The sequence below is a fragment of the Triturus cristatus genome, chromosome 6, assembly GCF_964204655.1.
Source record: "Triturus cristatus chromosome 6, aTriCri1.1, whole genome shotgun sequence".
NCBI lineage: Eukaryota > Metazoa > Chordata > Amphibia > Caudata > Salamandridae > Triturus > Triturus cristatus.
Genome location: NC_140589.1, coordinates 197,942,912 through 197,956,253, shown reverse-complemented (window position 1 = coordinate 197,956,253; position 13,342 = coordinate 197,942,912). Strand labels below are relative to the sequence as shown.

Below are 13,342 nucleotides of genomic sequence, written 5' to 3'. Positions count from 1 at the left end.
GAAATGCTTTTATTTCTTCTAATTTTTTCCTCTTTCTATGCAGCACGCATAGAAAGAGGAAAATTGCATCAATTATTGTTTTTGTGCAGGAAGTTGTCCCTTCCTGCAGAAAAACAATCATCCCTACACCGCAGGCACCCTTTCAACATGATGCAAGGGTGCCTGCGCTGATGCACAGCTGCTGTTTGTGGGGCAGCGTAGGGCAGAAGTAGAAGAATGCACCGTATCTTGTAGATACAGCACATTCCTGCCCTTTTCTTTTGACGCATGGGAGCACAGCCGGAAGGCCTGCTGCTCTGCCGTGCATCAAATGTTTGTAAATGAGGCTCCTAGAGTCTCCTTAGTGAGCACCAGAGAATCGACAATGGATGTGTCCAGTAAATAGCTCATTGTGAACAATCAAGTAGCCTGTTGCTCTCTTGTGTCCAGTTTAGCACTCTTGTGATGCAGCAACCATTTTAGGTGCTGGATTCCTCTCAAAATCCAGTGGGGTCCACTCACTGCACAGTTTCAATAATCAGTTCAATAGTTCATGCTCAAAATCTCCTAATGGCTGAGGCAAACTCCTTTGCCTCTTGACTTTCTGCCCTTACTGATGAGGACTCTGAAAAGAGTAAAAGTTAAGTCACTCCGGATAGCTGACACATAGGTCACCAAAAGGCTGTGCTGTGAGCTGACTGAAAGGGAAATGAAGCTACTACGAGATCAATCACAGAAGAGGGCTGACACATTGTTGCACGCTATGCATGTTGTCTTGTGAACTGATCCAGAATGTGAATGACATTTCAACAAAGCATTGGCAGAAGCAGGGTCACTCACATGAACTGGTTCCAGGGTCTAGTTTTGCGGCTCCTACAAGTGTTGCCAGTCTGCACTCAATGCAGCTGTAGTTTGCAGACCTAACTGCAGTAAGCAGAGGGTAAAGGTGGCAGGAGACCAGAGGTCCTGCGCTTCCCAACAGGGCCTGGAGTAGGAGCTACCTCTTAGGCTGCAGATGGCTTTCAGGTCTAATTCTGCACCTCTAGCTTCATCTTTGGTCTCCTTCTCACCTGGTCACAGTACATCTGCACTTTGTTACATGTGCAGTGTTGTAGCCGTTGCAGTGTTGCAGTTGTTGCAGTGCTGCATTGTTGTTTCACAGTCGTCTGGTTTTACAGATTGAATGTGAATGCATTCTACCTCTTCTGAGGCTAATTTACAACTGTGCTATACAGCTTAAAGCACTTTTATCTCACAAGTAGTTTATTAGGTCGAGCCCAGCTCAGCGTACATGCACTGCTCGCACTGTGATACTGCTGTAGTAGAGTAGGGGAGAGAAGCCGCGCACACTCTCCGCTCATATTTTTCATTGGCTTGTGTCATTTTCTTTCGTAAATGCTGCCTTTGGATTTGTTAATAGGCTTGTTAGTCCCTCCTTAGTATGGCCTTATCTATATTTGTAACCTCCCATGGCGACTGGCCCCTTTACTTCAGTTGTTATACAGGACTTGTTATTTAGTCTATAAGCACTATTTACTTTATTGTGTTTCTCTGACTGCTTCAGCTAAAACCGCTTGTGTTTTCTATAGGCAGCATGGCCGCCCCTTTAACACGGGCTCCGGCTTTCAATCACTTTACCCCGGCATTATCTCGTGTCTGTTTCAATCCCCCAAGTAAAATGGATTTAGAAATGATTAGCGAAAGTCATGTGAATTCCAGGTAGCACATAATCGTGTGCTAAGGGGCTTAAGCTGACAACAGCACATCTGTGTTACATGTCATCTGTACTAAAGCCACCTGCTGTGTTGTTTTCAAAAGCCTGTTTTATTAACAACAACACCACCACCATCAAAACCACCACCAATACCACCACCACCAATACCACCACCACCAATACCACCACCTTCACCACCACCAATTCCACCACCACCAATACCACCAACACCACCACCATCAATACCATCACCAATACCACCACCACCAATACCACCACCACCCCCAATACCAGCACCAATACCAGCACTAATACCACCACCACCACCAATACCACCACCACCAATACCACCAACACCAATACCACCACCACCAATATCACCACCAGCAATCCATTACCACCAACACCAATACCACCACCAAAACCAGCAGCAATACCACCACCAATATCACCACCACCAATACCACCACCACCACCAATACCACCACCATTACCACCTCCACAAATACCAATACCACCACTACCAAAACCACCACCAATACCACCACCAATACCGCTACCAATACCACCACTAATACCACCAACACCAATGCCACTACCACCACCAATACCACCACCACCAATATCACCATTGCCACCAATTCCACCACAACCAATACCAATACCGCCACCAATACCACCACCACCACCACCAATACCACCACCACCAATACCATCAATTCCACCACCCCCAATACCACCACCACCAACACCACCAATAAGACCACCACCAATACCACCACCACCAATTCCACCACCACCAATACCAATACCACCACCACCAATACCAATTCCACCACCTCAGCACCTCTCGCTCACTCGTAATAGCAGGGGCACTGTACGAGCCCGGAGCTGCAGCTGAGACCATCCCTCCCTCCCTCCTTCCATGCCGGCCATAAAGCACAGCCATCCCTGCACCAGGAGGTATAGCCAGGGCCCTACTACAGCTGGAGTGTTTTTTATTAGGCCAAATATAGCAATGACATTACGCAATGCCACACTGCACACTCAAATCACAGAGAGGGGTGGAAATAACCCCCCGCCCGCTCTTCATCCTGAGCCACGACAGTGTAATCACAGAGCGAAAGGTGTTGTAGAGCTTTGTTAGTGTTTATAGCTCGGATCATATGCAACCCTCACTTCACACTCTATGTCTGTGTAATTTTCAAGTCTTACACATCTTCTTTACTGCACTATTTATCACTACTTTGAAGACGTCGCAGGCCGGTCTCTTCCTCTGATATTTACAATCTAACAAGCGGTCAAGAAGGCCGTTTATTGCAATGCAATAGGTCTTGCATTTGCGAGAGTTTAGGCTATTAGTTTTGTAAATGATAAATGCCTTTTATTTATGTTTTAAAACCCAAAGCATAAATAAAAGACATTGTCATTTACAAGGACAATATCTAAAACTCGCATGAATGCGAGACCTAGTGCATTGCAAATGCTTGTTTTTTCAAGCTGTGAAGACGTACTGTTTTTCTGCAGTGGCTTGCTGTACAGCTTAATTAGCATGGTAGAAGGAAAAGCTTATAATGCTCCTTCAGCGTTGTCTGGTATTAAGATAGCATTGCCTTCCCATCGAGCCCTGTAAGTAGTTCCAGCCACAAATCACTGGAGATCCACTGGGGACCGCACAATGATGTTTCTTTGAGGGGTAAAAATGTATTATCATGTATGTGGAAAGCAACAGTAATTGATACCATAGGAGGCAGAGAAAAGCAACTGCAATGGGGGAATTGTTTTTTTACCATGAGTGGCAGAGATGCATTATCATGGGAAGAAATGGAGAGGAGTTTGTAATCACTCGAAGGATGAGCCACCCATGGCAGTGAAGTGCTTCATCTGAGGGAGCTGTCAATGTTTGCAGGTGCAAGCTTCCAAGATAACCTAACACACAAACAAAAGGGTCTGCTGGAAAGTGCATGACACTGAGTTCTTCTCTTTTGCTTCACATCAATAATTATCAGCACGCTTATAGCTGGCGCCCCCGCAGGCTAACAGTGAAAATAAACTTTATTGTTGATCACCAAGTACAACAACATTCTCATGACAGGATCACTGGACCAAACATTACCCAAAATGATACAAATTGACCTCACAGGCTCCAGGAGATGCTTTCCTACTTTATGTGTGGATTTTAAATTTGCACTAGAAAATGAAATTGTAACAATATGTCAGATAGTAATTCTTACTTATCTCACAACAGACAGGAACAGTATAACTACTTACGTATTTTGTACCCTGCTGTTGCTCACCTATATTATTGTGCTTTGCAGGAAAGAAAACATTGACATTTGTATTCAATGTATGTATTGAGATGTTTTGTAGAGAGCTACCTGTCGCCTTTTAGTTACTTTAACCCGCTGCTATGGCAGCTATTATGTTCCTATTGCCCGGCCCTGTATTGTTTATTGCAGTGCTCGCATAGAAGAGTTTCACTTGACAGAAAGTCGGGATAGTTTCGTTTCCAGCCTCTTCCTGAAACGCATGTACTTTAGCTCTACCCTCAGAACATTCCACAGTTTAGAGCCAGGAACTGTAGGGGTTCTGCCATCATGTCTGATCCTATTGAATGGGCTTTGGGTAATTAACCTTGCGGTAACCCATAATATACTAACTGAGAAGACCACATTCGAACCTGCTGGCTGAGACTGTGGAGGAAAGATCTAATGCAGTTTGGGAATTCTAGAATGTTCCTCAAACTTCTCAAACATTGTGTCATGACAGTTGTCTACTGCACTCTCTCTCCTTTCCAGTACATTGAAGATGTTTAATGCACATTTACTTTTCCTCATACATCTGTCTTGATATCTAATTTTGCGTTTTTCCTTTTCTTTCATAGGGAACTGCAGTCACTATTCTTTTGGCATCTGTCTTACAAGACGAGGCTCATTTTGAAAAACCGAAAGAATTTTATCCACAGCATTTTCTTGATTCAGAAGGAAAGTTTGTGAAGAACGAAGCGTTCATGCCTTTCTCAGCAGGTGAGTTACATTAAGTAATTGTATCTTTCTATAAACCTGACATGGAATACTTATTAATGCATGGTATTGTAGAGAAATACCATTGCTTATCCTTTGAGTTGTCAAAAGTAGTATTACAGGTTATTAAATATTCGGGTTTACTAAAGCCACAGGCCAATACAGAAGAAATTGTCCTTAAAACATATTGGGGCAGATTTATGTTGCACTTGCGGCACTTTTGCGCCGCCGTTGCGTCACTTTTGTGACGCAGCAGCGGCGCAAATCCTGCGCCATGGTGCGGGGCATTTACAAACGTGACGCATCTCCCAGATGCGTCACGTTGTAAAGCCCTGCGCCACATGTAGGCGTTCCAGGGCAGGTGGGGGCGTTCCGGCGCAGGAACGCCTCCTAAAAGTGGCTGAGTGAAATCTACAAGATTTCACTCAGTCACTTTTAGGCCCATGCTGCGTCAAAACCCTGCGCCTGCTTGAAGCAGGCGTAAGGATTGACGCAGCATTGTACAGATAGGGCCCCCCAGATCATTGCTGGAGCTGCGTCGCGCTTGCGACGCAACTCCAGCAATGCGCCACTTTTCGGCACAAATGCGTCACGCATCTGTGCCGTTTTTGCCCCATGGTGCGCCGCATTATAAATGCGGCGCATCCATGGTGGCGCAGCTGTGGCGCATAATAACTGGCGCATCCCTGCTGATATGCAGGGATGCGCCAGTCGTCATAAATCTGCCCCATTATACCCTGAGACAACACATTCCAACCAGAAGTAATTGTGTTTAGACCCTTAGTCCTACAAGTTGCTTAGATCAGTCTCAGAGTGGACATCAACGACCCGTCATCAATTTTCCCCATATTTCATGGTTCACATCATAATCAATTGAATTAACTCTAAAAGGGCAACATACATACATACATTTTCAGACCTGAAATCTACATAACCTGAGACAGGTCCTGTTGATTTCTAGTTAGCATAAAAAGAATGTAAATCCCCTCCCAAATCAGGTGACCTGCTTCATCTAAGGGTTTCCCCTTATCCTGGATGCATGCCAGAATAGGTCTTGTTGAGACTCTTTTGATTCCTTGCATAGGAGAGCTGTTTTAAACGTGGTACTATCTCTATTAGTGCTATATGTACACTGCCAGCAATAGTAAAACTATGTAGTGGGAGCATAATTTTTATTAATACCCCCACTTTCACAAGATTAAAATATTAGAAGTGGGTTAATACTCAATGTGTGTTTACACATAGTCAACATGTTTCAGTCTTATGACGACTGAGGCCATACATGTAAACTTTCACCTAAAACATTCACAAATGAGCATAGCACAGCACGTTACCTATAGTCCTCTTGATTCCTTCAGATCTCCCATATTTATTCCCAATTCTGGGTTGACAAGAGCGGGAACACCCCAACCCCAATGGGGTTCAAGTTGCCACCTTCTGCTATGACAACTAGCTGGGAAGTGTAGCATATTTGTGTCCAAGAATGCACATTCAAATGCAAATGAAAATGGAGGAAGTTTGGCCTTGAAGTACAGGTCTAGCTAACCCAACCTACAGGTGTAGCTAACTTTTCGCTGCATTCCCCTTCCAGTCCCTCTCCTAAACTAATTGGGGTGGCTCCCATCTGACTGGGCATCAAGGAAGTGGGGGCTGACGTGGGTCCTGTGACATCTGGGCTTCTACCTTTGAAGTTCAGTTTATATCCCCAGCCCCATTCCTGTCCCTGGCTTTTGCAGGAAGCAAATATCCTCCCACCAAATGGCTGTATTGTTTCAGCCCAAGGCCTCCTCTCACCCATTCAGGAAGCAGCGTAACTCAGACTGTCAGAGGATGGCCTTTCAGAAGAGGAGGCTACTGGGCTGTTTAAGGTAGCTTATGAATAATAAGTGCTAAACCTAATTATTTGTGATACTTAGAATAAATCTGACATTGGCAAGTTTATGGATTTATTGTAACTATTATTTTGATACTTTGAATTAAGTTGCAAGCTAACTCCAACCAAAAACTAGACATCATTAAAGTTTAATAGAGTCTTCCCATGTTAGCCTATTGAGCTAGCAGCAATACAAAAGGGGAAACAAATTTGGAACTTTTTCCCTTCCAGGTCATATAAAACACATGTTAAACTGTCCCTGCTTTTTTTAACAAGGCACCCGACCCTTGGGGCACCCGGAGCTAACTCATAAGATATCTGTAGGGAATGGCCTTAGACAGGGGTGCGTTTTGGCACCCCTGTTATTTGCAATCTTTTTAGCAGATCTCCCTGCAGTATTAGAAGTAGAAAGAAGCGCAAGCCCAAGAATGAGTGGTAATAAAGTGCCTTGCCTTCTATACGCAGATGATCTTGTGATCCTTGATCAAACAGAAATAGGACTCCAAAGGAAATTAAATGCTTTTAAAAATTACTGTGATAGAAAGTTCTTAACTGTAAATATGGAAAAAACAAAGGTTTTATGCTTTGGGAAGAGTCATAAGAATTTTAACTGGTTTTTAGGTCAAGGCAAATTGGAGGTAGTCAAAGAATATAGATATTTAGGCCTCTGGTTTGGTAGTGCGCTAAAATGGCGCACCCACCTGGAGGCACAAAAAGCAAAAGCTTTTTCGTCAGTATGTGGACTTAAAAAATGTAACAAAGAATATGGTGATATGTCACACAGACCCATGCTAAAGGCATTTGAAGCAATGATCCCCCCGCAAGTACTGTACGGGGCAGAGGTTCTTTACCTGAGTGGTAAATGCGGGTGGGATTGGGAAGAAGGAAACATTTTAAAAATATTAATATCATTACCTAGCAGCACAATGATACAAGCAATTAGAATGGAGCTAGGGTTAATATCATGGAGTGTGCAGACCCAAATGTCTTTGTTAAGATTTTGGAAACGTCAGGACCCAGGGGATGTACAGAAGGTCTCACAATGGCGAGGAGATTCAAACAAGTAGCCTTAGTTGGGCAAAGGACGTGAGAAGAAATTTCCAGAAAATAGCAGCGCGCCTTAATGTGAGACTCTCTCAGCAATCCCTGGTAGTCGATTTTACAAAGAGAACGCTTAGGGAACAAGGGCAGTCTTACTCAAGATCACAGGACCTAGATTATATGATAGGGAAAAAATCGTTCCAGTGGTTAAAAAGCTCATGAGCAAACGAAGCCTGGTTTCCGTACTTAGATTATTTGCCCAACCAAGGTTTAAGACATGAAATTTTAAGGACTCGAGTTGGGATTAATCCTTGGAAGACAGAAGAAAAAATAAAGGCTGCATTGATTGGCTCAGATGGTAATTGTAAGTGTGGGCTAGGAATAAGAAATGACATTTTGCACATATTGCTTGATTGCATATTTGTCTTAGCCATACAGAAATTGTTTTTACGCCCAACATTCTTATCACACAAATTAAATTTACGTGCCCAAGCGGTTTGTTTACTTACAGATATGCCATCATTAGAAATTGTAATCAGATTGGGAACATTTCTGAAGACAACAAGAGAATTTGTAAGGGAGAAATTAAAGGAGGGGAATTGATCTTAAATGTTTTAGGGCTCTCCCATCAATGTGAATTTTTAGAAATTTAGAGATTTTTATAAATTGTGCTTAATGAACTGTGATTGTTTGAGGGTGTTTCCCTTTTTCTTATTTGTATGGAATTTTAATTATTTATTTGGTATAGAATTCATAATGTACCTACTATTGGATCCCAATTGTGCTTTGTACTGTTTAAAAGACTATGGTCTAAATAAACAACGTTTTCTCTCTCTCTCTCTCACTCACAGCAGTGGTGAGTCATGCATTAGGCCACTCACACAGCCCTCACTGACCCATACAGCCACTGATACTAGCAGTCACTCACACATACAGTTACTCACATATCTACTCACTCACCTATACAGCCAGTCACACACCCACTCACTCAATTATACAGTCACTCACCCTTCCAGCTACTCATACATCTACTTACTCACCCATACATCCACTCATATACCCATTCACTCACCCACACAGCCTCTCAACAGAACCACTCACATACCCACACAAGCACTTACTAACCCATTCGTGCATCGATAGAAGCACACAGACATCCACTCACTCACATATACAGCCTCTCAACACAGCTATTTTTTTACTCACACAAGCACTCTTTCTACTCACATACAACTCCTATAAACACTCACTCACTCATATAACCATTCACACAGATACTCACCCTCCAATACAGGCAATTTACTTAACTAAACATCCACTTAAAACACCCATTCACTCACACATACACCTATTTATGCACCGAATCACTCACTTATATAGCCTTTCACATACTCATACAAGCCCTAATGTACCCACTCACTCACACATATCGCCCCTCACACAGTCACCCACTCACCTACAGAGGCAGTTATCCATTCATTCACTCACTCACTGATACATCCTTTCATGCAACCTCTAACTCACTCGCACAAAAACTCACGCTCTCATTCACACACTCATACTGCCACTGACACAGTGAATATATCACTCATGCAGCTACTCATACACCCATTTGTCCTAAACCACTCATACACTCCCTCACTCATACAGTAACTAACACACTACTACAGGTACTCATCTACCAACCCACTCACTCATAGAGCAAGCCACTCACCTTTATAGACACTTACATACCCAATCAGTCACCTATGCAGCCACTAACACCATAAGTCACACACTTACACAGCCAGTCCTCTCTATTTGTACACAGACATACAGCTTATGTTTTTGTTTTACCCATGAAAGGTGGTTCAGACAAGAACCTTTTTTTTCTTCTTTTTTTGGAACTGTGTTTTGTATTTTATTCCCAACATTTTGTCCTTTTTTTGTATTTTTTGTTTAAAGAAAATTGCATCAAGGGGAGGGAAAAAAAAGTATAACCACAAAAAAGGTGCAAATACTGGAGCAAATAAAAAAAACAGCAAGTGTGTTTCCTTGCTGTCTCCAGAATAACTTTTATAGACTGTTCACCAGCTGTGAGAGTGGTACTACAGTCTAGACAATATGTGCCAACACACCTTAATTCGTGAGAAATTTCTGAGTGTCATCTCTCCAGTTCTGTTGGCACTCTCTGTCAGGGAGCAGGTGGAGTAGTCCTGGAGGCAGATGGTTCCTCTCCAGCTCTCTCCTTCTTTGCCCTTTTGAGATCCATTCTGTGATATGTTTTTAGGTGGTATAACATGCTGTAGTTCCGCTTGAAAACTTTTTGGGGGTGCCCCTTGAAAGGATCCTATCACATAACCTGCATTTGATGAATTTTGCCACTGTCTTGGATTTCCCAGGTGGAATCATAAAGAAATTGCATGCAATACTTTGTTTTTAGAGGATGGTCCTTCATCGCCAGATTCTTCTTGATACAACTCTGCCTCCTGCTCCTCCACTTGCTGTGTCACCTGGACTTGGGCACTTCCTCTGGTTGTCATTTTGATTTTAGAAAATGACAAAAAATATCTTGAGCAAAGTTCTGCACAAACAGTACTGCACACTTCTAAGAAACAAGTGAAAACCCACTGGAACTTTCAAGAAAAAAGAAACAGGTTAATGAAAAGTGTGTCCTACAATCACATCTTGCATGCGGCAATCTTGCACTCCAAATTAGGATGCAACCACCACCATGGCAGTGGCATCTTGCAATTTAACAGTGCGGTGGGTGCTGCTGACTGCAGCACCCGCACCGGGCCCTCAGAACCAATCCCCTCCAGCCTTTCCTTGGCAGTTTTGCCTCCATGAAAAGGCTGGCCGAAGCCAGCGTCCTAATTTGGCGGACGGTGCCTGATTGGCACTGCCACCATTTTAGGGATGCAGACCCCCCCGCCAGGCAATAGGAACGATTGCCTGTTGCAGTTCCGTGGAGGGCGGTCTTTGCACCCGCCACGATCGAGGTCTGGATCCGCCCACCATCCTAATCTGGCAGGCGGTGAATCCAGGTTCGATGGCAGAGGGCTCGCCACCGCACGACTGACAGTGGTGGGCCTACCGCCATCGTAATCAGCCCCTATATTAGTAAACAGCTGTTCTCAAACAATAATTATAAAGGTGTATTTATGTGTTTTGCACTTTATCAAAAACACTGTCTTTGACAAAGCAATACACGTACCACTCGGGGGTGCATAACAGTCTTACTAGGATTGACTACTTCCTGGGTTCCACTAACTGTCCTCGCAATATCGATAGTGTTGAGATTAGACCTAGGGGTATCTCCGATCACTCCCCTATACTTCTGAAATATGACTGTTACGGCCTTGCACGTCGCCGTATTCCGGTGATACGCCCGGGTTGTCTCTAGGTTCCGGCGATACATAAAGCGCTGTCAAAGGCGACGGTCCTCTTCTTTAAGGAAAATGCCCCTTCTGCTGCTTCGCCGACGATATTATGGGAGGCGTACAAAACAGTCCTCCGAGATCAGGCGCTCACCACCATGGCGGTGCACCGGCATGCGACGCTGGCGGAGCTACAGTTGCTTGAACGGGAACTGCGCTTGGCGGAGGATCGGCAGGCTCGGGACCCAACTCTGGAGTCAGCCGCAGCCCTGCGGGCTGCGCAAACCAAGTATCGGGCGCACCTTACGGAGCACACGAAGCAGCAGCTGCTGGCCACACAGCACAGGATATATGACCTGGGGGATAAGACGGGGAAGCTCCTGGCGTGGCTTGACAGGAGGGAGGGTGGAACCAGGTGGATAGCGCAGCTCGCCTCTGAGGCGGGCCAGGTGCTAACAAAACCTGGCGAGATAGCGGACGCTCTTGCGCGTCACTTTCGGCGGGTCTACTCCTCCAGCTCCTCTATGACAGAGGAGGAGGCAGGGACGTATGTGCGGGATCTGGCGATGCCCCGGCTCGCCCCTGAGGCGGCGGATGTCTTGGAGGAGGTGCAAATGGCAATCCTTGCGCTGCAGTCAGGTAAGGCGACGGGACCCAACGGTATACCAGTTGAGCTATACAAGCGACTGGCCGGGACGGTCGCCCCTCATTTGCTCAACATGTTTACGGATAGTCTCCGAGCGGGTATACTCCCGCAGGACCAACGGACAGCTACTATTGTGGCTATCCCTAAGCCTGGCAAGCCGGCGTCAGAATGCACCTCCTATCGCCCTATCTCTCTGCTGAACGCAGAGGCGAAGATCCTCGCGAAACTCTTGGCATCCAGGCTCACGCCGCACTTGCCGGACATTGTACACCCGGACCAATCGGGTTTCATGCCTGGCAGGAGCACGGCCCTTAATCTGCGACGATTACACGGAGTGTTGGCCCGTGTGGGTCAGGTGCAGGAACCGGCGGTGCTGCTCTCATTGGATGCGCGAATGGCATTCGACATGGTCGAATGGCCCTTCCTCTTTGCCGTCTTGGCGCACTTGGGCTTTGGGCCCAAATTTAGGGCCTGGGTCCGGCTCTTATACGCCCAACCACTGGCCCATGTGGCCGTGAACGGACACATATCGAGAGACTTTCCCCTTACGCGTGGCACCCGACAGGGATGCCCCCTGTCGCCCCTGCTCTTCACTCTGGTATTAGAACCCTTGGCGGCTTGGATCCGCTGGGAACCCCAGATATGGGGACTTAAATGGACAAATGACTGGGAGGACCGTATCTCCCTCTACGCGGATGACGTGCTACTCTATCTCTCCTCCCCGAGACGCTCCATCCTTGTCCTACTCAACATTTGTGATATTTTCGGGAGAGCGTCCGGTTATACTATCAACTGGTCGAAATCGGTGCTCTATGTGCTGCGCGGCCCCACTCCCCGGCTCCCCGTGGACTGCCCGTTGCAGACGGTGACGGAGTCGTTTAAGTATCTGGGTATCCATATCACGGCCAACCCCACGGACTTCTTCCAACTAAATCTGCACCCCCCATTGGACCGCCTCCGGCGTGATGTGCGCCACTGGGGTACGCTACCGCTTGCGTTGCTGGGGAAGGCGGCCCTCTTTAAAATGATGGCCCTTCCCCGGTTCGTCTACGTGCTGGAAAACACACCGTATCGCGTCCCGCCAGACTACTTCCGCGCGATAGCAGCGCAGGTGACTACCCTTCTGTGGGGTGGCAGACCGCCGCGCATAGCGCAGTCAAAATTTACTCGCGGCTGGTACGACGGGGGGATAGCGCTTCCCGACATTCAGCTCTAGTATTGGGCAGCGCAGCTCAAAGTCATAAACCAGTGGCTTCATGTCCCGCATACGGACCCGGCATTTAGAGCAGATAGGGACATAATGGGGGAACGAGGTGTGTTGGCAACCCTGTATGGAGGTGGGCTGACTCCGGCTTTCATCGGCCCTCTCAGACAAACGGTGGCCATATGGCATGCAGCACAGGCCAGATTAGGGTGGCGCGGGGTGCTGACCAAGCTCACGCCGCTGTGGGACTCCAGGCAGCTTGGGAGGCTCCGGCACAGCAGGGGATTTGATAAGTGGGACGCTATAGGTATCTCTACGATTGGCGACATGTGGCATGGGAATGACGTTATCACATTCGACCGTCTCCAACAGCAATATGAACTGGCGCCCTCCGAATGGTTCCGCTACACGCAAATTAAACACGCCTTGCTGGCACGGCTAACACCGGGTGTGGCGGTACCAGAGGCATCGCCCCTGGAGGACCGGTTATTAACGGATTATAT

At 46.2% G+C, this 13,342-nt stretch overlaps 1 protein-coding gene across 4 annotated transcripts in view; it reads left to right on the top strand.

Annotated features, from left to right (window-relative positions):
- The window catches only part of LOC146816633 (cytochrome P450 2K4-like), a 481,215-nt gene that overhangs the window by 402,039 nt on the left and 65,834 nt on the right, over positions 1 to 13,342 (top strand). For all 4 annotated transcript variants that reach the window (XM_085610514.1, XM_085610511.1, XM_085610513.1 and 1 more), the window contains one exon: positions 4,578 to 4,719. In XM_085610514.1, coding sequence (XP_085466640.1) covers positions 4,578 to 4,719 — 142 coding nt within the window. The remainder of the gene's footprint in view (positions 1 to 4,577; positions 4,720 to 13,342) is intronic.